At 29.3% G+C, this 27,295-nt stretch overlaps 3 protein-coding genes and 1 long non-coding RNA gene across 5 annotated transcripts in view; 3 read left to right on the top strand and 1 right to left on the bottom strand.

Moving 5' to 3' along the window:
- Positions 1-4,050: 4,050 nt before the first annotated feature.
- LOC101510753 (phenolic glucoside malonyltransferase 1-like) lies at positions 4,051-5,669 on the top strand. Its single transcript, XM_004489409.4, has one exon. It carries the CDS (start codon positions 4,160-4,162, stop codon positions 5,525-5,527), a length of 1,368 nt encoding a protein of 455 aa, XP_004489466.1. The 5' UTR covers positions 4,051-4,159; the 3' UTR covers positions 5,528-5,669.
- Positions 5,670-11,420: 5,751 nt separating this feature from the next.
- LOC101510426 (protein CROWDED NUCLEI 3) lies at positions 11,421-19,953 on the top strand. Of its 2 annotated transcripts, none has more exons than XM_004489408.4 (9): positions 11,421-11,573; positions 11,796-12,157; positions 13,148-13,357; positions 14,183-14,436; positions 14,539-14,809; positions 14,913-14,996; positions 15,268-17,351; positions 19,263-19,458; positions 19,554-19,953. In XM_004489408.4, exons 2-9 carry the CDS (start codon positions 11,858-11,860, stop codon positions 19,800-19,802), a joined length of 3,648 nt encoding a protein of 1,215 aa, XP_004489465.1. In that variant the 5' UTR covers positions 11,421-11,573; positions 11,796-11,857; the 3' UTR covers positions 19,803-19,953. The 2 variants fall into 2 exon arrangements, with proteins under 2 accessions (XP_004489465.1, XP_073221057.1); XM_073364956.1 differs by having other exon boundaries at positions 11,454-11,573; positions 11,827-12,157.
- Positions 19,954-21,004: 1,051 nt separating this feature from the next.
- Positions 21,005-22,405, top strand: LOC113785519 (uncharacterized). Its single transcript, XR_003471645.2, has 2 exons — positions 21,005-21,349; positions 21,615-22,405. It is a non-coding gene; the product is annotated as an uncharacterized lncRNA (long non-coding RNA).
- A 3,109-nt stretch (positions 22,406-25,514) lies between these two features.
- LOC101510102 (LRR receptor-like serine/threonine-protein kinase RPK2) overlaps positions 25,515-27,295 on the bottom strand; it is a 4,087-nt gene continuing 2,306 nt past the window's right edge. The window contains 1 exon segment of the mRNA XM_012712662.3: positions 25,515-27,295. This exon segment is cut by the window's right edge and continues 12 nt beyond it. Coding sequence (XP_012568116.1) covers positions 26,023-27,295 — 1,273 coding nt within the window. The 3' untranslated portion in view covers positions 25,515-26,022.

The following is a 27,295-nucleotide window of genomic DNA, read 5'->3' as shown; positions in this document are numbered from 1 at the left end:
ACAAACATATTTTTATATTTTGTTTCTATATATATATATATATATATATATATATATATATATATATATATATATATATATATCACATATGTATTACATTACTTTTAATTATAGATTGTGTAAATTATTGGTTGTGCATGTTTATCTTAGAAATAATATAAGATAAATATTTCTTACTAATGCTTAAAAAAAATATAAAAAATCACACAACACATATTTACCACAGACACATAAAAATTATAAGGCAAATATTTGTCATTAATATATTAAAAAATATAAAATAAATATTTATAATAGATGAATAAATAAGACAAATATTTGTCAGTGATAAATATAAAAAATTATATGACAAATATTTGTCACTTTACATAAGAAAATATGAGAAAAATATTTATTATTTATAAATATTTAAAAAATACGGTGTCATTGATATATAAAATCATATTTTTGTTTCAAGTTTAAACCAAACACATTTTGAATACCAACGACACACCGCATGCGCGATAACACTTATTTCAACCAAGACATAAAAAAAGTAGGACATACTTTGTCGATGATAAACATATAAAAATAAAAATTTATAGAACAAATATAAAAAAAATAAATAAATAAATTGACTCAACTTAGTTCGATTTTGTGAAGAGAAAAAAACATTAACAATATACTATAATTTAAGAACATATAGCACTATGAAAATAAAACGAAACTAACCTCTTCAATTTCAATAATTGGATGAATATTAAAACAATATAAAGCAAATATATTTTAATTGATAAATATTAAAATATATATATATATATATATTATAAACTTTGATAATTGATGCTTAAAAACTATGGGACAATATTTTTTGATCGGTGATAAATATAAAAAATTATTGAACAAATATTCATCGTTGACAAATAAAAAACATAAGGTAAATATTTGGCATAGATAAATATTAAAAATAAACTTGATAATATTTATAAATAATGCATTAAAAAATAGAGCATAATAATTTGTTTGTGATAAATATAAAAAAAATAAAGAGACAAATATTTTTCTCTGATACATAAAATATTACCAAATAAATATGTATAAGTGATGTATAAAAAAATCAAGGGACTCATAATTTCCACTAATACATTGAAAATACAAGATAAATATTTGTTATTGGTAAATATTTAAAAAAACATGGAACAAATGTTTATCTTTGATATATGTTATTTAAAAAAATATATATGTTTCACTGATATATACAAAAACATAAGATAAATATTTGATACTTATAAATATAAAAAACCCGGAATAGATATTTATAATTGAGTCATAAAAAATATGAGATAAATGTTTGTCATTAATAAATATTAAAAAATGCAGAATAAATATTTATAATTAATGCATAGAAAAAGATAAGATAAATATTGTCAATGATAAATATAAAATAAAACAAGACAAATATTATTCAATGATATATAAAAAGACATATGACATGAGATGCTTGTGACCGATAAATGTTCAAAAGAGTCGATGACAAATCTTTTTTATCGATAAATATTATAAAAAAATACGAGAGATATATTTCTCACCCATACATATACCACAACACGACCAAAATATTTATCACTAATGAACGAGACACATGTAAAATATTAATGACGCACGCATCACTCGTACAATATCACGAATTTTTCACTAGTTAAAAATAAAAATGTTTTATTGAAAAAATTAATGTTTAGACTTTTAAATAGTTAAAAATACAAAATTTTAAAATAAAATTTATATATTTAAATTATTAACATATGTTTTAAGATGCATGTTAGCATTTTCCATTTTATAACATTTCCCATTTTTTAACAAGCATCAATATCTTAAGATCAAATGATATTATAAAAGAGAATATGATATAAATCTTCTAATTATCTTAACTTTATTCAAATTAATAATTTTACTAATAAAATATCGACAGGTGACTCGTATATTTCAAAAATTTCACATTTTTTTAAAATGACAAATTGCTTTGAAATATCATTATTTTTATAAAATAAATATACTAAAAGTAAAAGAAACTAAAATTTGTATTATACAATGTAAAAATAATTTTAGGAACTAAAGTTACATTAACTAATATTACATATATAAAAAGTGATATTAATTTTATTGCTAAAACCATCTCATGTATTAATATTTTTTCTATTATTTAATATGTGTTATTTTTATGCATTTCACATCAAATTATTATTTTTAATAATTAGTGTGTTTCTCATTATCATAAACTTAAAGTGAAATATTATCTTTAAAATGAAATATAAACAAAGTTACTTAATATTTATTTGAATGAAATAAGCTTTATTGCGATTTTGATATCTCTATTTTCACCAAATCACATAACCAATTCCCTTATTTCAAAATCTGACAGTTTTATTCGTTCTCTTGATAAATTTAATAAAAAAATGATGATGTGACATATTATAAATAACGTGATATTCAATTTTAAAATATAAAACTGCATTAATTATTTACGTGTCATTAATTAAATTATATAAATGAGTAATTTCGAGGTTGAAACTAGAGTTTTAATGCAATTTTATGAGTGTTAATTATTAGACATCATTATATCATATACCTTATTTAAAATATGTCACATCATTTTTTTTTTGTTTAAAACTTATAATAATATACCGAAATTGTTGAATCTTACATTAAACAAACTAATTTCGTGAATCGATGAAAACAGTATAAAACTGTAATTAACTCAATGAAATAAACAAAAAATCAACCCCTCATTTAATGATATAATCTATAGTCTACCCGTCATTTATAGTATAATTCTTTACATTTTCAATGATCCAATTTAACAGTCATCTAAGATAATTTAAACAATATTCTAAAGATCTGTATATATTAAATATGATCCACAATATTTTAATAATATATTAATTTGATCTTTTAAGTTAAACTCTCTTTACACGGTTAGTCTTTAGTATATATTAAATTACGCATATAGTTATTTGAGTTTGATTTTTTTTTTTTGAATTACTATTATAAAATAATAAAATTGAATTAAAACATCTCAACATGTTCATTGTTTAAGCTACTTTAGATATGAGAAAAAAATATTATTATGTTGGTAAAATTTTAAATGATTAAAAGATTTTAATTGAATTAATTATTATTAAAATTAAGATAAAAAACTAACCGTGCATATAAAATGTATCTCAAATCACCAAATTAAAATTTTGTAAATTATAATCACCAAAAAAAAAATTGAGTTTAACTTAAAAAATTAAAATTATATTTTTATCTATTAATTAAATAGTACAAGAAAATAAATAATAAATTTTAATTAAAATTTAAAAATTATATTTATTTTAAAATAAAAATTATTGTTAACGTGAGTTTCATGATAACATATACTATAAAGTAATTTAAAACAAAATAAATAATTAGATTCAAATAGGTATAAATTTCAATTAAAAAAAATTACTTGAAAGAATCTGAATTTAAATACTATTAAAATATTTTTTAATCATTCTTTAGTTACTTAGTGTTATATTAATAGAGTCTCAAAATTCTCTTTAGAATCTAGAAGTTTTTAAAAAAGTACTATTTTAAATGAATATAAGATAATGTAAACACACAGCCACCACTATTGAATTCTTGAGCTGCCCACTTGGATGCATGTGAGTGAGTTGGTGAGACCAATGTAAACCTAACCACATTAATCAGATTCGTTCGGTATACGCAACAAATAAGTTGACAGCAATTCTCCATCATATTATATTTTTTTATAGATATTTTTATGAGTATGTATGGTTAATATATTATTCATCGAATAAAACCAAACGGACTTTGTGGAAAAGTTTTTTTTTAAGGTATTAAAAATATTGTTAGTAATATAATAATGTTTTTATATTTTAACTAACACTTTTTTTTTACTTCTTCACTTCACAATGAGTTAATTTTTATTGACACAATTTATTAATTTTAAAAAATTCATTAATTATTTATTAATTAATTAACATTGTCCTAATTCATTTTTGTTATATATTGAAAGCATTAATTGAGTCAACAAAATATTGAAAGCAATAATTGCTTATAGGTTAGTTCTACAATTTTCTAAATCCAACCACTTTCTCCTTTGCCAATACCAAAATTTTCTAATCTTCCTCTCACCAACATGAGTCAATCTCCAACATCTCTCAAAGTTCATCATGTTCTTGCTATAGCACCAACAAATGAAACCTCACCAACCACTTTTCCATTCACTTTCTTTGATGCACTTTGGGTAAGACTTCCACCGGTTGAACGTCTCTTCTTCTATGAAATTCCTAATTTATCAACTACTTTCTTTGATTCAATTCTTCCAAATCTCAAACACTCTCTTGAACTCACACTCCAACACTTTATCTTTCTTGTTGGTAACATCATTTGGCCACAAGATTCACCACACCCTATTATTAATTATGTCCCTAGTGATTCTATCTCTTTCATTGTAGCCGAATCCAATGAAAATTTCAATCATTTATGTTCTAACTTTTGTGAAGTTGAAAAAAAACAACCCTTTATCCCAAGTTTGAAAATTTCTCATGAAAAAGCATCAATTATTGCATTACAAGTCACTTTTTTTCCAAACCATGGATTTTGTATTGGTATAACCACACACCATGCAGCTATTGATGGAAAATCTTCAACTTTGTTTATGAAAGCATGGTCTTATTTTTGTTCCAACCTTGAAAAAAAAACACCCTCTTTGTCTTTACCTCAAAACCTAACACCTTCTTTTGATAGATCCATTATAAATGACCCTTTAGGGATAAAAGAAATTTATTCAAAAAGTTGGATGAGTTATGGTGGAGAAACAAATAATAGAAGCTTGAAGGTTTGGGAAACAATTAGTGGAGCAAAAGGTGAAGTAGTCAAAGGTTTTTTTGAATTGTCACCTTTGCATATTCAAAAGCTTAAAAAATATGCACAATCCAAGCTTGAAAATAAGGTAAAGTTATCAAGTTTTTCGGTTACTTGTGCTTATTTGTTGTCATGTGCGGTTAAAGTTGAGAAACCAAATACCAATAAGGTAGGTTTTGTTTTTAGTGTGGATTGTAGAACTCGTTTGGATCCACCAATTAATACAAATTACTTTGGTAATTGTATTGTGTCAAAATTGGTTGTGTCTAAAACCGAAACATTGTTGAATGATGATGGATTTATTAGTGCTCTTGAAGGAATAATTGATGTTTTGAAAGGTTTGGAAAGTGGAGTGTTAAATGGTGTTGAGAGTTGGATGTCAAACATACAATCTATATTAAGTGAAACTAATGGTAAGTTGTTTTCAATTGCGGGGTCCCCTAGATTTGAAGTTTATGCTTTTGATTTTGGATGGGGTAGACCTAAAATAGTTGATGTTACTTCTATTGACAAAACGGGTGCTTTTTCTCTTTCGGAGCATAAAAATAATGATGGAGGAATTGAGATTGGATTGGCTTTGAACAAAGAGCAAATGAAGAATTTCACTCAACTTTTTGTTGAAGGACTTGAATCCTTGTAATTGGATTGCCTATAATAATGTAATCACACGATTGTAGATCTTGTAATAGAATTTAAGAAATTGATTGTTTATTATAACACAATCATGTAGTTGTAGATCTCAATCGTTTGATTAAGATTAGGTGATTTATTTTTTGATTTCATGTTTTGGATTGTTTTTTAAATTATGTTGGAATTTATATTGTCGGAATATTAGATAGATGTTGCATTGAGTTCATGTATGACTATTCCATATAAAAAAAATTATCATGAATGATATGAGATAAGAGAAGAAGAAAAATATTCACTTTTTGTTTCTGATGAAAAAATATTCACCCTTTTTTATCAAGTATTTTTCTTATATTGAATAAAAGAAGGGTTTGTGTTGCTAACTTGTACATTGTGACTATGTGAGCATAACTATTATTTTTTGTCGTATTACTTGCTTTTAGAATAGTGTAAAGTTGTTGTCAGTGCATTACTTTCTAGAATGCAATAATGGTCAATATCTTAACTTTACAGGTGTTGTTATTCCATTTTTCTTTTCAAACTAGGGTGTCAATTGGCACTGGATTTCTTTTATTATCTTATCCTAATATGGAGCAAAAATTTATTTTTAAACATAACTACTCTTTTAATTTATTAGGTGTTTTATTAATTTTTAAAAAATATATTTTATTAATATTATTAATTTATCTTAGTATATGAAAAGTTAAGTTTAATATATTTAAATACAAAAGTTATTTTAGAAACATAATCATATAAAATAAATACATCTAATTATTTTACTAATTTTTTTAGTAATAGTAAAAAAAACAATAGATATTTATAATAAGGGACAAAGATAGTATATATAATTATACTATTAGAGTCTACTTAATTAAATTTACGTAAATAGTAATATGCGTTTTTATGACACATAATAAAAACATGTTAAATAATTAAAGCAACAAAAAAATACAATTCAATTTTTAAAAAGCATAAAAATTGTTTTTTCTAAGAAAAAATTTATACTTTTAGATTTATTTGAAGTAGCAATATCAATCACAAGAAAGAGAGTTTGAATTGTGATCCTTTTTAAAATCTTAATTCTTGGACTTATTATAAATTAATTCAAGATCAATATTGATTTCAAAAGTCCAATACGTTCTAGATATATTAAAAATAAATCAAACATATTAGTTTTATGTGACCAGTGAGTAAAAAATAATGATATGTATGATAATAAGATCTAAAAATTGTTCAACATTTGTTTGAGATTGATTATCAACAAGAACTCAATAAAGTGATAATCGAATATAATGAGAAAGAGATGGAGTTTTACTTAAGAGAAGAGTTTTGTTGCGTGAGTGTGAATGTTTAAGTATGAAATGATTGTCTTTCAAACTCTTGCATTTGTTTTTCCCTTGATATTCATTTTATAGATGAGGAGAAGGTTGAAAGACTCGATATAGTTGTTACCGAACCTCTATTAATTGTTAGTTTTGATTGAAGACTATTAAACACATGTGATATTTGGTACAAAAGGTTATTTTATAAAACCATAATATTTCTTCTTCTTAGTTTTATGGAGAACGTGAATGAATGATTGAATGAGTTGTGAAATGTTAGTCTTTTAGCTCATAAGCATGCAAAGTTTTATGCAAAATGATGCAACAACAAGGTACTCATGTCCTTGTTCACATCTCATCAATCTGGAGGTTGTTTTGCTCATTTAGGCCTTCAGCTCGAGTTCTAGACTTGACTATCAATTTGAGTAGTTTTTTATACTCTTTAACTTGTGGTTTGAAATGTGGAAAATGATATATCTTGACTTTGTCTTTAATAGGGAATAACCAGAATGTTCTTCTGATCAATCTCTAGTTCATTTTGACATGTAAGATGTGATGTTTTTTATTTCTTTCATGGAGAAATCATTGATTTTTTTACATGAATATATTTGATCACCTATTTTTTAGATAAATCACTCAAAAACACAAGTTAAATAGCAATATAATCACAATTAGTGATTAATTAATTATTTTTTTATCCTTAGAATAATTGATTTAGAATTTTGCCTCAACATCATTAACATGTTCTCTTAAGACACATGTTAACAAGACCCTTATACTTTGTTTGGATGAGGGATGAAAGTGAAGGAAAAAAATGATAAAAGAATGAAAGTGAGTAGAAAATAAGTGGAAAGTTACATGATTTATGATTTTTTAGTTGTTTGGCATGAAGGAAAGTGAGAAGAAAGTAAAAGGAAATATACATATATATATTTATTAATTGACATAAATACCTTTACATTATAAAATATTAAATATCACATTTGTATAATATAAAATCATATACTAGTAATCTATAATATAATATACGATGATACGTAATGTATTGGATAATCAACTCTACACAATGACAACACAATTTGTCCCACATCTAGCTTAATAAATAAATCCAGATGAAATAAAATATAATTGATATAAACTCTATCATGTTATGTCTAATACAACATCCACTAAATTCTACATGATCCTTCTAAGTGGCTTTTCATTTTTTCTTATCCTTGGTTACAACCTTGTTTGAAACCAACAATAATAGAAATGATGAGATTGCATCTCATTAAATTCCAACATAATTATCTTAAGTTGACTCATAAGACCTAAACGCATAATCTTTAATAACTTAATTCTATAATTTGCGATTTATAAAAATAATTACATAACTCTATTAACTTATTCACCTCAACTGTGGTCGCGTTACATACTTGTACCTAGGTAGGCTAGATAAAATTAATAAGAATACATAACTATTTTTATACTGTGAATGTGATCATATATCTTGTCTAGTGTAACGAATTGTCTAATGACGATAATTGGCGTCCCGATCATCCTAGTTATAGTGCAGGTTAAAATTCCACTTATATGTGTGTGTGTGTCATTTATTAATTTAACATTATACTCAATGTTCTATATATTTCCTTTTAACTTTGTATACATAAGATCAAGGTACTTAACCAAAACCTTGCCTAAGGTATCTAAAATAAACCCTAAAATTCTATGAAAACTGTTGTGTTCATAAAATCACTACAAATTGTAAAATTGATATAAAATTATGAAGATTCACGATATTAAAGTACTAAGAGTAAGCTTTTCAATGCAATTGATTTCACTCAAAATTGATTCTTATAACTAATGTTATACCCATTTTAACTCTACTATGTGATAAACTTTGTGTGCAAAAATTACTTCAACTTTGACAATTCAATTAAAAACGGCGTCCAATTTGTGAAAACTGCCCCTAATTGGAAAACATATGATGTCTAGTTTATGAGTATAGTTTTTATTTTTCAAGTTAAGTTCTCAATTAGTAGAGTTTATCAAAACAATACATAAATATTCCAAAACCAGGGCAACAACTTTAGTCTAACTTGGGACTCATTTTTCACTATCAATTCTCAATTAAATTTAGCGAAACCAATATCTATTTCAAAGGAAATTAAGTCTATTTTCCAACAGTACAAAAATAAACTCCAAATGATTTTACAGAAAAGTTACAGACTAAATACCAAAAGTACTACATACGGAATTTGAGGGATACCAACTAAATTTTTATCAAATATATTATATGCAAGTCATCACACTATCAATTTGAGGGATACCAACTAAATTTTTATCAAATATGTTACATGCATATTTCAACCAATCGATCACAATGTAATATCTAATCAATATAACTATCGATTTCACACCTAATACAAGCTCTAGCATTGGTTTCTAACATAAAGTTTTCCCAATTGATGTTCAAGGTACATGCATGTTTCAACCAATCGATCACAATGCAATATCTAATTAATAAAACTTTCAATTTTACATATAATACAAGTTCTAACATTGGTTTCTAACATGAAGTTTTCTCAATTTTATATCCATAAAAATACCCAATTTGCATGCAATATTTGATTCGTTCTAATCATCGATTTTCAGTCACATTATATTTTAATCACTATCCTAACATCCCATTAAAGGTGGGGGGATAACTCATTCTTAGTTGATTTGCTACTTGAAGAAGGGTGAGTGAAAATGATGTATTTCCTCAAGTCTTTATTTTCTTGAAATAGTTACTTTATTCTCCTTCTCATACTTCTAACCTTCTAATCTTAACTCCAATTAAGATAATGATATGAGTGAGATTATATGCAGATTTGTGTTAAGAGTTGAGAAAATGGATTTTTCCTCTTTTCTCTCTATTTGATTGTATGACTTAAGAAGAGGAAGAATAAAAAATATGACTTTTGTTATTGACTTTGTATATAAATAGAGGAAATATTGGGTAAATGATCTAATATGAGTCTTTAATAACAATTATCTTTTAATGTATCTTTGCTACTATTACCGATAACTACAATTAAAATACTTATATGTTTATTTATATGTATACTATTGCTAATATTAAATAAGTTTATGGGAATGTTACATATGAATACATACAAAATAAAGCTATTTAAAGATATGTTTGTAATTGATCATCTTATAAACATTAGAGTAATATTACAATAATATGTGACATTAGATCATATTTTCATATTAAAAACACATATAAAATGATATTACTTATGATTTTCAATATTTTTTTTAAATAAAAAATTTGTTTTTTCTAAATTCTAAATATTATATTGAGAATTTTCGAAACAAAACAGTGATTAGTACGAATACCCGGTAACTAATATAATATATAATATAAATAACAGTCATGGATCACACTAAGAGTAAGAATAAACAAAATCAAAAGTTAATTTGATATTACTCTCATGTTAACGATTTTCTTTGACTCTCAACATATATCAATTTAAATAAAAAAATAATTATTTTTATCAAATCAATATTAATTATTTATTTAAAACTCAATAGATTAAATATTCTACAATGTATATTGAAAGTTCATATATCAAGTAACCAATCAAATTAACACATAAATTTAGTTATTATCAAAATAAAATATCAAACGTGAATAAAATAGAATATCATTGTTATATCTTTATATTAATGTCAATTTATATTGTAAAATATATCATCACAAATAATTTTATGGTAAATCGTGATGGAGTGAATATTAATTTTTTTTTACTGATTATATACCAATTAAATTATGAAAATATTCTGATGTAGTTATATCAAAATCTATGGCCTTTTTTTCCTTAATGAGTCTTTTCATTGCTTTTTATTTAATTGTCCGTTTTTTTTTTAAAAACGGTTCTTTTCTTTTGAAAAATTAGATTTTTTATTTTGTAAAAGTATTTAATTTTTTTAAATATTTAATTATTATTATTAATAGTTTAAATTATTTTACATTATACATCATAATTATTTATAAAGATAATTCTATATATATTTTTAATAAATATAAAATTTTTGTTACATTAAGATATATATAATTTCTTTTTAAATGTGTTATATTTATTAAGTCAAAAACAAATAAAATACAAAATACAAAAGTTCTTTAAATGAGCCATTTATTACGTAACGAAAATCAAACAATAATATACCTTTGATATATTTATTATTTTTAAAATGTAGATAAATTTTGATTTCAAATTAAAATCTATTACATTCTTATTAAAAATGAAATTAATTTAAAAATTTAAAAAAAAAAAAATTTTCTTCACAAATCGAACTCAATTTTATTTTTTATTTCATTTAAAAAAGAAAATAAATGACATGCACTGTCAATATCAAATTTACTTCGACAACTAATTATAATATGCCTATATTTTAAATAAAAATCAAAGAAAAAAGTTCATAAGAGACTTAATATATTGGTAAATTTTGATCGATTAAGGTGGATAATATTTATTCTCTTCTAAAAAATAGACCTTACGACTTAAAAAATGGAGCTTTCTTTATTATTTATTTATTTAATTAATATATATTTTTTTATTATTACCCAAAAGATTTTGGGATAAATTGGATATAAAAGTTTTGTATTCAGCGTCAGACCCAAAACCGAACACACTTCAAATCACCGATTCACTATAAATCCCTAATTTTGAAATCGCAGCAACGGTAACGTGCAAGGGAAATTTCGAGGTTAGATTCTTCCTCATAAATGTCTTTTTCTTCATTCAACGTTCTCAATTTTCTTTTTATATTTCCCTTCGTAGTTTTGATTTCTGAGAGTATTTTCATAGTTTGATTCGAAAATCTTATTGTTATTGATTTTAATTTGAATTTTCATAGTTTGATTTGAAAGTTATATTGTTAGTGATGATTACTGTCAAATTCTGATTTGAAAATATTTTGTAATAATAGATTATCGCTTAAACCCTAACCGTCGTTCTAGAGTTCAATTTTTTCGGCAACATTAGGGCGTGATGTTTACGCCACAGAGGAAGGCATGGCCGACGGGTACGGCCACAGCCTTCACACCGCATAGAATTGGTGCCACGTCGTCTGCGAAGGGGAAGGCTGTTGTTATTGCCGATGACCCGCATCCGCCGCCATTGGGATCTTTAAGTGAAGCAGGTGGTGATGTGGTGATGGCTGCTGGGTTGAATTCGGGGTATGCTGAGGATTGGAAGAAGTTCAGGGAGGTTGGGTTGTTGGATGAGGCGGTTATGCAGAGGAAGGATCAAGAAGCTATTTTGGAGAAGGTTTCAAGGCTCGAAAGAGAGGTTAGTTTGGTTTGGTTTTGATTTGTGCCTTTTTTTAAATGATTTTTTATCATGATTCACTTTTCTAGGATTTGCTTGAAATTGATGCGTTTGTGTTACGTTTTAAAATTTTGTTATTTTTTGCCGTTACAGATGATTATGCTGTTTGAGTTTAGTTATTTTTTTCAGTTCTTTTGCAAATTAGGTTATGGGTTGATTAGATGCTTGCAATTTGCATTTGTTAGTTGTTGTTATTATTAATGATTGAATGCATAGTGTCAGCTGCTCACTAATGTTTTGCATGTTGATATTACTATAATTTTGAAGAATGAACTCTTTAGCATAGAGTTGTTACTTGTTGTAGTCAATTAGTTAGCAACCCTTTGTTAACCTATGATGCATAAGTACGGGTACATGATATGACATTTGGAAAAAGTAAGGTACAGGTACAGGTATACAGGATTCAACATTTAATAAAAATCAAGGTATGTGCTGAGAGTTGTTTATATTATGTAAATGAGAGTTTAAAATGTCAAAAAATGTGTACACGGTTACAAGAACAAAGAAACCTTTTCCAAATGATAAATTGAAGCTTGAGAAACATTATCAACGAGATAAGTTGATTCATGTCTTTTTATATTATTGATTGAGTGACTATGATTCTTTCTGTTGATTTTCATTAATTTCACCTAACCTCGTGATGCAAATTCAAACTCATTTAAAAGCCACTTGCTGTGAAAACATTGTCATGATATCGCGATGAAAGCTAAACAGGACTTGCCACAGTAGGATACAAATAAGTAATAGAAATGTATAAATGTATCTAAGTGGGTAATTAAGAAAACTATTTGGTTGCCTTTACATTATAATTTACAATATAATTTAATAGCTGCATGATTTCCCTACGTTTTTTTTTTAATGTTATTGTAAATGCTAGTTCTTTTGGAAACTTAATATCATTTTGTCGATGATTGACTATTGATGAACTTTTGGTTCTTTTCATTTTTATAGCTTTTTGATTACCAGTACAACATGGGGCTCCTGTTGATTGAGAAGAAAGAGTGGAGTTCGAAGTTTGATCGACTGAGGCAAGAACTAGCTGAAACTGAGGAGGTTCTAAAACGAGAACAATCTTCACATTTGATTGCATTATCTGAAGTTCAGAAGCGAGAAGAAAATTTGAGGAAAGCATTGAGTACAGAAAAGCAGTGTGGAGCTGATGTATGTTCTTTCTCTTTCTTAAAATAAAGTATATGATTGTGTTGAATTTGGTTGTGCTTGCCTACCTGCTCTTCTTATTATGACATTGTCTTCCTTTTAAAATTTGTTAGTATTGGAAGAGCTGATCACAGTTTTGAGGCTGGGCTATAATTTTTGCCTCTATTGCTTACTTTGCTTTCCCTTATTCCAATAACTTCGCTATGAAGTATATATACATATATAATTGAGTAACAGCAGTGCCATGTTTGTGATCTTTAAGAGTTAGTAGCTGACCTGATCCATCCTATCTGGTTTAATTTAAATTATATTCATTTTGAGTAATGGCTCTGATTTTCAAATTAAATTTAGAGTTGTTTCCAAAGAAAACATATGTTTGGATGATAATGTTTACAATGTATTTTACTTGTTTGTTAAAAAATTTGACATTAATGCACTAGTTGGTATGCATAATTGAATTTTGGATATGGGATATCTGGTCATACTTTAGTCAAACAACTTCCTAGGCAACTACAATTATTAGATAGAAGATAGATAGATGGATGGATGGATGTATGTATATATAGTGTCGTGTCCCCCACTGTTAGCAATGTTAGTATTGTTATAAATTGTTGCCTTTCTGTTGTCTTTGCTATTTTATGAGTTGAACTTGAACGGAAAGAGCAAAATGTTAACTGGCCTTGGGACATGTTCTTTTCATTAAATCTCTTGCTGTTAGATATATAATCGTATGACTTGGAGGATTTGCTTTAATTTGTTGTTTAGGTTGTCCTAAATTGTCTATTTAGCTATTTCACCATCGATGTTGCTGAAATTTATCGATTGCAGCTTGAGAGAGCTTTACGTGCAATGCAAGAAGAATTTGTCCAAGTCCAAACTTCCTCCCATATGAAGCTAGATAAAGCAAATGCATTGGTGGATGGAATTGAAGAGAAGTCTTCAGCGGTTAACAAAAAACTCCAAGATGCAGAAGCTAGGCTTGCTGAGGTAAACCAAAAAAATGCTGACCTAGATATGAAACTGCGAGAGGTGGAGGTTCGTGAAAGTTTGCTTCAAAAGGAGCGTTTGTCAGTAGTTACAGAGTATGTGCGATTTTCTAAATTTTAAGAATATTTCTTGTCATCATATCAGTCTTGTGCTATGTGAATCAGTTCATTGAAGTTGGTATTGTACCTCTATTTCAGTCGAGAATCATTTGAAACAACATTCTACAAACAAAGGGAAGAGTTGAAGGAGTGGGAGAGGAAGTTACAACAAAGGGAGGATATGCTATGTGATGGCAGGCAAAATCTTGGTGTGAGAGAAAAGAAAACAATTGAAACAGAGAAGAATCTGAAGCAGAAAGAGAAAGATCTAGAAGTGCTGGAGAAGAATATTGATGTATCAAGTTCCTTATTAAAAGAAAAAGAAGCTGAGATAAGTCGAAGAGTAGCGGATGTAAATGCAGAAGAGAAGGTGTGCTTTGACATTTCTTATTGCGTCTTTTTTTTGCCCTTTGAAAACATGTAATTGCTTTGATGTGGTCTTTATGGCATTTGTGTTGTGGTTATGGTTGCAGAAAGTGGATAATGTGAAGGGAATACTAGAGATGAAAGAGAAGGAATTGCATGCTCTGGAAGTAAAGCTTAGTGTTAGAGAAAGAGTGAGTCCAGACACCTGGTACCTTTACAATATAATGTTTGGCAAAGTTTTTTGCATAAAAAAAATTGCACGACACATCAATTTATAACAGCTGAATTTAGTTTTATTTGGAGTTGAATCAACAATTATTTATTGAAATAAAATCACATGAATTCATTGAAATTATTGAAGAAAATCACACAAATTCAGGTTGATTTGGAGTTACCTTGAATGGATTGAGTAATTCACATGATTTTGTTGCATACTAACTCTTGTACATATATTCCTTCCAGGAAGGGATCCAAAAACTTCTTGACGAGCAAAAGGATACTCTGGGTTTAAAGTTGCAGCAGTTTGATCTTGAAATGGAACAAAAGCGGAAGTCCCTCGCTGAAGAGTTTAGCGGAAAGGAAGAAGCCTTGGAGCTTAGGGAAATCGAAGTCAACCATAGGGAAATGAAGGTTGGAAAAGAAGAGCAGGCTTTGAGTAAGAAGTCTGAAAGAATAAAGGAGCAAAATAAGGAACTTGAAACAAAGTTGAAATCTTTGAAGGAGAATGAAAAGACAATGATAATAAAAGAGAAAGAGCTGGAGAAGGAAAAAGAGAAATTGACTGTTGATTGGGAGAGACTAGACAATTTAAATGTTGAACTTGAGAAGATTAAAGCTGAGATTTCTCAGCAGGAGCTGCAAATATGCCAAGAGACTGAGAATTTGAAGCTTACTGAAGAGGAGAGGTCAGAGCACTCTCGTTTGCAATTGGAACTAAAGCAGGAGATAGAGCATACCAGAATGCAGAAGGATTTGATTATGAAGGAAGCAGAAAACTTGAGGGAGGAGAAACTTAGGTTTGAGAATGAATGGGAGGTGTTGGATAAGAGAAGAGCTGAAATTAGTAGAGAACAACATGAAATTGATAAGGAGAAAGAAAGATTAAGAAAACTGAAAAACAGTGAAGAAGAAAGGTTGAAAAGAGAGAAGCAAGATATGCAAGATCATTTAAAGAAAGAGCTGGAAAAGCTTGAATTGGATAAGGAATCGTTTAGAGATTCAATTAAACAAGAGGAATTTCTTTTATCCGATAAAGTAAAAAATGAAAAGGCACAAATGCTTCAAGATTTTGAATGGAAGACAAGAAATCTCGAGAATGAAATACAGAAAAGGCAGGAGGAGATTGAGAAAGACCTGCAGGAAAGGGAGAGAAAATTTCAGGAGCAGATGGAAAGGGAGCTCAATAATATTAATATATTGAAGGATGCTACTGAAAAGGAATGGGAAGAAGTGAAGTCTGAGGAGATCAGGTTAGCGAATGAGAGAACCGAATTTGAGACAAACAAGCAGCAGCTGAAGTCTGACCAACGTGAAATGCATGAAGATTCTGAAATGCTTATGAATCTTAGCCAGAAAGTCAAGAAAGAGCGTGAACTCCTTGTGGCTGAAAGAAATCAGTTTCTTGCATTTGTTGAGAAACTCAAGAATTGCAAGGGCTGTGGGGAAGTTGTTAGGGACTTCGTTGTGTCTGATCTTCAGTTACCTGACAATAAAGAAAAATGGATTCTTCCCTTATCTAACTCCCCTGTTTTGAATGATATGCCTCTTAAGAACTCTGAGGACAATATAGCTGCTTCTGGCTCGAACTATTCCGGATCTGCAAGGCCTGTGTCTTGGCTTCGCAAATGCACGTCCAAGGTTTTCAAATTATCCCCAACTAAAAAAGCAGACTCTGTCAGTACTTCCCAAGTAGCTGGGACATCACCAGAGTCTGATGTAAATGTTAATATAGAAAAAGTTGAAGGGCCTGCATCATCTCCTAATATACAAGGACCAACAATTACGCTTGGAGAACAACAAATAGCAAGTGGGATGGCTAATCACTCGTCTGACACACCACATCTACAATCTGATAACATTGTTAAAGAGGTGGATAACGAATACTCTCTATCCATAGACGGTCACAGCTATGTGGATGGTTTAGTAGGCGGAGGTCCAGACGATTCTCAACAGTCAGTCCCAAATGTTGGTAAGCCCAGACGTGGGAGGAAAAGCAAATCTGGAATTGCAAGAACGCGCTCAGTGAAGGCTGTGGTTGAAGAGGCCAAGGAGTTCCTAGGTAAAACCTCAAAGGAAACAGGAAGTGCGAGTTTGCATGAAAACATGCACGAAGACTCCAATCACACTGAGAAAGCTATTGGTAATAGTAGAAGGAAGCGGCAACGGGCACAAACTTCCACGATTGGAGAAAGTGAACAGAATGCTGGTGATAGTGAAGGACACTCGGATAGTATCACAACTGGTGGGCGCAAAAAGAAAAGGCAAACAGCTGCTCCACCCACACAAGTCACTGGTGAGAAGCGATACAATCTCAGGCGGCATAAGACGTAAGTTTAGTCTCAGGGGCCTTGTATGGGGCAATAAAAGCTTTTTTTTTTTTTTTTTCTTTCTTTTCTGTATCAGTGTACTCACTGGCTGTATTTATTTGTTTATTGCGGATAGTTTTCTTGGATGTTTATATTAGTATTAATTCTAAAGGATTTGTTCGATATATATTGGTTCTTTCTAATTTTCACACATTGAGGGCCTTGCCACTCTTTTCCCTCCTGTTGCCCCCTTCCCAATAAGGAATAAAGAAAAGTTGTGGTGTGCCAATTTGTTTCATTGGTTGGCTTGAATGTTTTCATGGTTTTAAAGGTTGCTGCTGTTTGAAATATTAGTGTTTGTTTCAAGTCTTCTAAATTGATTTGTGGGAATAACCTTTCTATGGATACATCTTTTTCCAGGTTAATATTTATTACATTCCCACGAGTCTTCTGTAAAGTGAGGTCTGATCATACTGAGCATTTTTTATCTTTAAAATAAGGTAGTTATAGGATTTAAAACAAAAATATTCACATATAAAATTTTATTCCTGTCTTATTTGTTTATTGCGGATAGTTTTCTTGGATGTTTATATTAGTATTAATTCTAAAGGATTTGTTCGATATATATTGGTTCTTTCTAATTTTCACACATTGAGGGCCTTGCCACTCTTTTCCCTCCTGTTGCCCCCTTCCCAATAAGGAATAAAGAAAAGTTGTGGTGTGCCAATTTGTTTCATTGGTTGGCTTGAATGTTTTCATGGTTTTAAAGGTTGCTGCTGTTTGAAATATTAGTGTTTGTTTCAAGTCTTCTAAATTGATTTGTGGGAATAACCTTTCTATGGATACATCTTTTTCCAGGTTAATATTTATTACATTCCCACGAGTCTTCTGTAAAGTGAGGTCTGATCATACTGAGCATTTTTTATCTTTAAAATAAGGTAGTTATAGGATTTAAAACAAAAATATTCACATATAAAATTTTATTCCTGTCTCATGGGAATATGTTTTTCCATCCCCTCCATTGTGAATGCAATCCTTGGGAGTGCTGAAATTATTGTCCATGCGAAACTTTTATCGTTGGAAATAATTATTTTGCCCTTGTAATAAACATGAGAGGCTCATTCCCTACCCATATTTTTTCTGTAGGTCAGAACAGTTCCTATGTCAATTGATTAGTCAATGTGATTTCAACATTTTTGTAATTTCAAGAATGATATTACAGTATGTTTGATTTGCAATTGAATACTGCATGTCTTTGGACCCGAAGTATCCCGAGATTTTTTGAGAACATTATGTATACAACTGCAATCGAACAATAACAGTTTTCATATTGTGGTTATGAATGAAATTTACTATTTTGGCATTAATCACTAGGTTGATTATTTATATGAACAGAAATGCACTAATAATCAGATATTAATGAAAATTGAGATTGAGATGGCAGTTTCTGATATGTCGCACAGTAATTAAAGTAAACTTTTCTTACTGATGCTGAGAGATTAGAGAAACTTGTTGATTTCATGTTTGATTGTTAGAGTGTTCTATTGAAATGAAAAAGAACTTAATTGAAGCCACTCAATGTTGGTTATCTAATTTGTTTAGTTTTTTGGGTTCAGACAGCACTAGAACTTTTTGACCCTGGGTATTTGAAATATTAGTTTTGGATTTTTTGTGGGGGGATCTGAAGACGAATTTACTGTGGTGGATACTTTTCCAATAATAAGTAAGATCTTACTGTGTATAATTATAATAGTTGGAAAGTCAATTGCCTGATTGAGAAATTATTTAATGCCACTTAGACTAATGCGGGAGGATGTAGAGGGTGTTATTGATAGCGTCTTTAATGTGGCTGGTAATAGTATATCTAGCACCATGCATCACAATAGTAAGAATTTTCTCGAATGTTCTGACATCATACTTTTCCTTGAACAGTGCTGGCACAGTTTCATCAACACAGGATGTATCCAATGGAACAAAGACTGTGGAAAAAGAAGTGTCTGGTGGTACACTGGATGTGGGTAATAAAAACCCTGAAGCAGTAGTAGCTGATGACAATATCCAAACCACAGCTCTTGTGCAGGTCTCAACAGTAAAGACTGTGGAGTTCAAAGATGATCGAGTTGTAAGGGTAAATAAATCTTCCTGTTTGGAATTGTTGATTAATTTAGTTGGAATTTTTATATATTTGTTATGTTCTATTTAATATACAACTGCTTTTTACAGTTTGAAATACCAAGAAACATTATTGATGACAACGGTGCTACAACCAACTCTGTGGATCGTGTTGAAGAAAGTGTTACACTGGAACATGGAGATGAAGATGGAAGCATAATCAATGATGTTGAAAATGTGGAGCAGGAAGAGGAAGATGAAGAGGGAGAGGAAGAGGAGGAGGAAGAAGAGGAGGAAGAAGAGGAGGAGCCTGGTGAGATGTCTATTGGAAAGAAGATCCTGAAATTTTTCACGACATGATGGAAGTATTTTTGTATTTCTCTTCTTCATTGTTAGATATACATACATTCTCATTCCTTTTAAATAGGACATAATCTTTAGGTTAGCTTCTATGTTTGTTTTGACATTTATTAATGACAAGATAAGAAGCATAATTTTGCTTTTCTTTGTCCGTTGTCCTCGAGTAAGATTGATTATACTGCTCAGGCGTGGAAGATTTTCCATTACAATCAATAATTAATGGCGATAAAGTGAAATTAATATTCAATAATTGAATAATTTATGAGTGTTAAATTTGCACCTCAGGCCTCTCTACTAGTTAATAGTAGCTTTGGAATTGTGCTAACATCTCATGTTCTCTCTTCCTTAGCTTTTCCGTTAACACCAATGAAGAAAGGAGGTTAGGTTTATGTATATGCATTTCTTCTACCCTTCTATTTCTTTGCAGTTCCAACACATTCTCAGGATATTGTCCCTTTCCTGACACTAGAATCTCTTCTATTTGTTTTGATGTCCTAATTGTCACTGATTTTCTCTTGGGACCCATTTTGTTATTTATCTTGAAATCCACTTTATTGTTGAGGAACTTAGTCCCCCCTTTGTTCCTTCTTTGTCTGCTACTTTTGTTGTAATTTATTGTAATATTGTTTGAGTTTATAAAAGTGCATGCCAAATCATGAGCCAAATTATGCACTAGAATTCCAATCAAGCATCTCCTGTTTTGTATTAGTTTTTTTTTTCTCTCAAATTTTCTTTATACATCTTGGTCCTATTTGATTCAATAACCTCATGAAGAGGTTCGAGGCTTTATGTCAGCCAAAGTTGCTCTCTTCATCACAGTGCCATCAATGACTGATTGCTGCCAGCCAAAAATCCACCTTGTAAGCTCGGTGTTGCAGCCTGTGGTAGAAACATGGTGTTGCAGCCTGTGACAGAAATATAATGGATATAATAGTTGTTGTGGTCATTGACGGTTGGCACATAATCCGCTATGCCATAAAATATCACGGTGCTGCTGTGGCTTAAATTTGACAGCACTGCTTCATCATCACTCTTAGTGCAAGCTGCTTTGAACAAGTAAATCTTGATGTGGGGTTCCAATGGAGAAAAAGTAGAGAGATGCTTTATATTCCACCATTCAAGGCTTTGCTGGTGATTGATGGAATGGCTCTGATCTCTATCCAAGATCAGATCCTTTGGATTGGACTCCTATTCAGGTATGTTTTACCAATCTACATCAGATCCTTTGGATTGGACTCCTATCGACAAGGTTGGACTTGTCAAATTATTTCAAGATAAATGTTATTTTTCACAAGGACATGCCAAATTGTTTATTTAATTTTTCTTTAAATATTTTAGGAGAATCCTTATCATAATTATAATTATTATGTATAAAATTGAGGCTTTGGAATTTTTTAGAATGGATTTTCAGATGAACTTTATTAGGGTGCAATCTTCTGCAACTTTAAGCCAAAATAAAAGAAAATCGATTGACTTAAATATAACATTTCTGACTATTCCAAAAACTAATCTCGTTTGAAGCTTGCTGTTTTCCCCTACTTGTCATGGTATGAATTATGAAATGAAACTCAGTTATTTCTTGATTCCTTGTTCTCTTTCTATAGGTTTTACTGGTCCTAAAGTTAAAAGTTATTATGCAGTGACTCTACAATCATTGCTCTTTGAGACATGTAGTTAGAATTTAAACTCTTTCAAATATAACCAAGCAATTACAAAATTCCAGAACATCAAGATCTTCATTAATTTATTTTGACAAAAATCATGATCTTCATTAATGGTTTAATAATTTTAATGTGTTGTTTTCTGCTGCAGGGGTCTTATGTGATCTATTTCGTGGGTTCTAGTATGTTAATGTTACTATGTTGAATATTGGACTCATTTCAGTACAATTCTGAGTTCATGCACTTTTATGCTTTATCCTTCTTCTTCAAATGCTTTGAATCACCACACAGGAATCCAATTACCCTCTTGCAACTTAGTATCACTTGAGTTCGGATCAAACATGTCTCATAGGGAAAATTCCTTCATGCTTTGTTAGTCCTCAAGAACCTTCGTACTGATTCCTTCTTCAATGTATCTCTGAACTATCCACCTCATAATGCAAATGGCTCCATGAATACATTCAGTGTTGCCTTGGTCCCTCTATTGCAGAACGGTTTGGATTTATTTTACCGGTCATCATAGGCAATTTGTGAAGAAAGGACCGCCAAAGCACTGCCATAGACCACAACGTTATGTTTATAAAATGGCAGTATTTTGGCTTTCTGCCATCAGTCTTTACCTCCAACCGACCCATGTTTTCATTGGTTTTTTCAGCTGACTTGATGCTACTTGCTCAGATCCAACAATATGAATGACTTTGATTTACAATATCATTGTGAAATTTGTTTCCTAATATTTCCCAATATGACTCTTTTCCTAATATCATTGTGAACCATATAAATAGGTCTTGTGTTCTGTTTTTCTTGTTTAGGTAAATCTAAAAAAACAAGTCAAGTCGAAATTTGGGTTGAAAGAAAATAGGTATATCACGTTTTGTTCATTAATGACTCGATCTTTTGGAATTTTGGCTCAACTCTATTAATATGGTTTTTAAAGGCAAATTTTTATTTATTTATTTATTTTAATGTGTTTTTTATATTTTATATGGGCGCTCAATACAATTGTTATGAACTAAAAATGATTAGTATCTTCTCTGTAAGTAGAATTTAATAGTTTTACTGGTTTACATGATTGAAACAATGACACAATTGGTGTTAGTTTTTCAAATAACAGTGTGAAGTATCAATACGATAGACGGCTAACATGTTTAGGTGAGACAACACACTTTCTCCACTCCGAAAATGTTGAGGGCACGACTTCGATTGCCCTTTTGAGCTAGACATGAAAAGAGACACAACTAGCACTAAAATTGGCAATATTTTATCAAAATAAACATAAACAAGATTATACTTTTAAAAGTATTATTTTATAGATAGGCTGAAAGGTTTTACTTTGATGAGATTCTTTTTACAATTTTGGTAGTGTGTATTGATGAATCGGATAATTCATCATTTGTACTCAAATTTTTTATTGATGAACATGTTTTTATTGAGATGATTATGATAAATATATTAATTTAACATGTTTTTATTGATGACGATGATAAAGATAATTAATTCTTAAATTCAGTATTTTATAAATTATATTCATATTATATCACATATCCAATTATATAATATTCTTTCATACAACTACATCGTAATTACTTTATTCTAAAGATTAATCACTTTATTTTAAAGATTAGCGATATCTATGTGTTTATAGATATTTTATAGATTATCGATAGATAGAAATGCATTTATGGTTTTTATTTTTAATTTTGATTTAATACTTTAAATTATATTCTATTTGTATATATAATTATTTGTCTCAAGTTCGATAATAATTAGTTTAATTAAAAGTAATTATTTGTTAAAAAATTATCAAATGGTGTAATAATATTCTTTCATACTAATTATTTAAAAAATATTCATCAAATTTTATCAATAATTTATATTTTTTTATTTTTTTATACTATCTTTTACGGAGGTGTATAACTTTGATAACAAAGTAATAAAAGTATATCTACCTAATCAATGTATTTAGCTTTCTTTAAGTGTAAAGTAACCTGAAAAGTTAACTTATTACTTCGACTAGATCTTAACATGTCATAACACTAATTTCAAAAAATGTCAAAATTAAATACTATATGAGTAATTTAATATAACTTAAAGGCTAATGGTGCAAATTGAATATACCTTAAAGAACTGAATTAGAAAGAAAAAAATTAATTATAATTTTGATCATTTTATTTTTATCAATTTATCGAATTGATCATTTTATTTTGAAAGTCGATAATTTTGATTCATTCGTTAGATTTTTTAATTAAAAAATAAACATGACATGGTATGATATTTAACTATCTAGATGCAATAATTATTCATATATTTTTAATTAAATTACAAAAGTAATTATTTTTTGAAGTTAGAATTTAAACTTTTAGAAAGTTTTATTATGATTTAATAAGTATTAATTATTTTAAATTATTATATCTTTTGCCACGTTATTTTAAATATATTATATGATCACTTTATAGTTAAAAAATCATAATATATGATTAAAATCATTAAATTTTAAAATAGAAAGATCTATTTTATAAATTAATAAAAATAAAGTGACTAAAACTGTAATTAATGTAAAATTGAAGGAATTGATAAATATAATTTTCTCTTTTCAATACTTTTTCCTTTTCAATACGTCTTTGTATGAGTTGTATTGTATGATGGGTAGTATCACTGGACAGCATAACAGAATAATTGAAAAGAAAGGTGTTAAAAGAAATGTTTTTGGGGTGGGGTCCAGTGGGAGAAGGATAGAATAGAAGGTTCACTTTAAAGTCATAAATATTGTGTTTTTGTCAATGGCAATTTTCTCACCCCAATTGAGTTTGTCAAACATGTGGCACACCAATATTGAAAGCATATTGTATTTTCTCTTTTGGAATAATGAAGCATATTGTAATTCATAAATCAAAAGTATATTGTTGTCCAAGCTAGCTTGTTCTAGATTGTATAGTAGGGTGATTTTCAGCAAAAAAAAAATAAATAATGAAGATCGTATAGTAAGAAATATCAAATTTTACTCTTTGTTGACTCTTTAAAAAACTCACAGCAAGATAGGAAATTATAAATGTTTATTTTATAATTTCTCACCACTTTGTTCATACATTTTTAATTAATTTAGTCCTCAAAAGTTTGAGTATGAGAGTTTACTTAGTTAGAATTTTTAAGTTATGATTTGAATATAAATAATTTATATATATAGTAGTTTCGGAGTAAAAAAAATTCATACTCTAAGTTAAGCTTTTTTTGTTTACTAAATATTCTAACTTCTATGTTACAATCTGTTTTTAAGGTAAAATAAATTTTATTTAAATATATATATATATATATATATATATGTGCGCGCGCGCGCATATATAGAGTTTGCACTTCAAAAATTTACGGTCGCCATATGTGACGAGATCTTAATATGTTATAATTTTTTTGAATGAAATATAATTTTTTTGGAAAAAATATTTATATAAAAAAACATGAACAAGCATCTTAAGTTAAGGTATCTTTACTATGCTTCTGTTTGTGACCCTTTGGGTATGTTTGAGTTGGTTGTATAAAATGGATGAAATGGAATAAGGTACTTAGATTTAAAAAAAATAAATGTTATCTCATTTTATTCCATTTCACTCGTACCACAAATCCAAAAACACCTTTAGACTGATCAGAATTAATTTCAAACCTTAATATTGATTTTTCAACTTTAGAATATGAACAATAGATTTTCCGTGAAGTTTCAAAATAGGTGATAGTGATGGTGTTCAAATTTCATTTTATTTTTGAAATTCTCAAAATTGACAGAAGAGTGTTAAAGTATTAATTAAAAGTAGTAAAAAAGAAAAAGGAAATTATCATCTAAATTTGTATAAAAACCATTTACATATAGTATATAGTCAATATTAATATTTATTTTTTTTTATAAATATCCATAGCCACAAACGCAAGTTCCATTTTGAAACTTATCAGGTGATTAATAAAGTGGTGGACAAGAACAAAATAGAAGAACACATGTGAAAAATGATTAGTTCTTGATAGAAAGCTTTGAGATACTCTGAATCTTAAAAATAAAATTAAAAAATCGAGAAACATAATCAAAGTATATAATGATACAATAATCACTAATATAGTTTCTGCCAAACTAATACAAAATTTTTAAGAATTCTACAATTTTATGGCATGGAAATTAAATAACTGCATTCTTCTGCAGAATCTTCACTAAGCCCCCTACCCAATTCAACTAAACAGCATGGAAAATTAGGGGTACAACTATATTAAATTTACAAGGGGATGATTAAGTACAAATTGGTGAACTCAACCTAATACAAGTCCATAAAAAAGGACCCAATTCTAAAAAATCACAACTTACAAGTTACAAATTACAAGTGCAAGAAAATATTGCTCACATCATGTTCTAAATTGCAGTTGCAGTTACACTGCAATACTTGATATTACGTCAAATTGAGGCCGCAATTGCAGTACTGACGCCATTCTGGCCTTGGAAATCTTTACGCTGTAGCCGAGATTGAGGTTGCAGACTGCAATTTAGAACTAACAATGATTGCAAAAGATCATTGCCACACAAAGGGCTAGAATGATGGAGGTTGAAGTTGTTTAAGCCTTTTCACAACCTGTTTCATTGTAGGTCTAGTTGATAGTGAATCAACTGTACAAACAACAGCTAAGTGTAGGACCTCCACCAAATCATTTTCGGGTCCTGCATCCCATAACCCGGCGGCGAAAAACTCTTTTGCCCTACCTTCCCTTAGTAGCATGCATCCCCATGCTACAATATTGAAACCATTTCCATAAGAAGAAAATGAAGGGTCTAATGCCTTTTTATCTGAAAGCAACTCAAGAAGAACAACACCGTAGCTATACACATCAGCCTTATCGGAAACACGACATGTCATTGCGTATTCAGGAGCAACATACCCAAATGTTCCTGCTACACCAGTTGTAGCATGCGTCTCTGAAGTTCCGAGAAGTCTGGCCAGTCCAAAGTCAGATAGATAAGCATTGAAATCATCGTCCAACAAGATATTACTAGGTTTGACATCGCGATGAAGAACACGGGGTACGCATTGATCGTGCAGATAGGAAAGTGCACGCGCTATGTCCAATGCAATCTTGTGAAGAATTTTCCAATCCACGGCCCTTGTGGATCTCTCCTGGATGAACTTTTCTAGATTACCACCTGGAAGATAGTTGTATATGAGAAACATCTCTGTCTCACAAGCATGGTAACCGATCAGAGTGACAAGGTTTGGATGATGAAGCCTTCCAAGAGTCTTAATCTCTGCATGGAATTGTTGAACACCTTGGAAACGACCAACTGAAAGACGTTTCACTGCCACTAAGATTGTCGGCGATATCTCTGCCTTATAGGTAGCGCCAAATCCTCCACTCCCAATACAGTTGCTTGCATTGAAATTTCCGGTGGCTTGGACAACATTTTCAAATGTCAACGGGACACCGATATCAGTAAACACTGTAACCTCTCTTTTGACGGAACCACCAACCCTGGACTTCGGCTTCCACTTTCGTGTGAAGAAAAACAGAACAGTAAGGGCTATAAGAACGGAAACAATGGCCGAAGCAGAAGTGATAGATGCTATCTCAATAGCATTAAAACCATTATCACTATTTTTGACAGTATCTTGTGCAGTAATAGAAGAATTGTCTTCAATTTGCCCTTGTTGATTTGCTGACGGCACAGTTAGAGAAACTCCACGGCAGGAACTTAGAAATGGATTCCCGACAGCACTGCTACATTTGAACAAACTACTATTTGACGGCAAGTATCCAGATAAGTTATTGAAAGACACATTGAATGCAGAGAGCGTAGTGACATTAGCCAAA

Source organism: Cicer arietinum, chromosome 2 (genome assembly GCF_000331145.2).
Source record: "Cicer arietinum cultivar CDC Frontier isolate Library 1 chromosome 2, Cicar.CDCFrontier_v2.0, whole genome shotgun sequence".
In the NCBI taxonomy this organism is placed as follows: domain Eukaryota; kingdom Viridiplantae; phylum Streptophyta; class Magnoliopsida; order Fabales; family Fabaceae; genus Cicer; species Cicer arietinum.
The sequence above is the reverse complement of the archived record's forward strand: the minus strand, read 5'-3'. Positions and strand labels throughout refer to the sequence as shown.

Excerpts from the sequence above, each read along its gene's own strand:
- LOC101510426 (XM_004489408.4), top strand. The coding sequence starts at position 11,858 with ATGTTTACGCCACAGAGGAAGGCATGGCCGACGGGTACGGCCACAGCC. Across the intron at positions 12,158-13,147 it reads TTTCAAGGCTCGAAAGAGAG|CTTTTTGATTACCAGTACAA; the intron begins GTTAGTTTGGTT and ends TCATTTTTATAG. Across the intron at positions 13,358-14,182 it reads AAAAGCAGTGTGGAGCTGAT|CTTGAGAGAGCTTTACGTGC; the intron begins GTATGTTCTTTC and ends TATCGATTGCAG.
- LOC101510753 (XM_004489409.4), top strand. The coding sequence starts at position 4,160 with ATGAGTCAATCTCCAACATCTCTCAAAGTTCATCATGTTCTTGCTATA.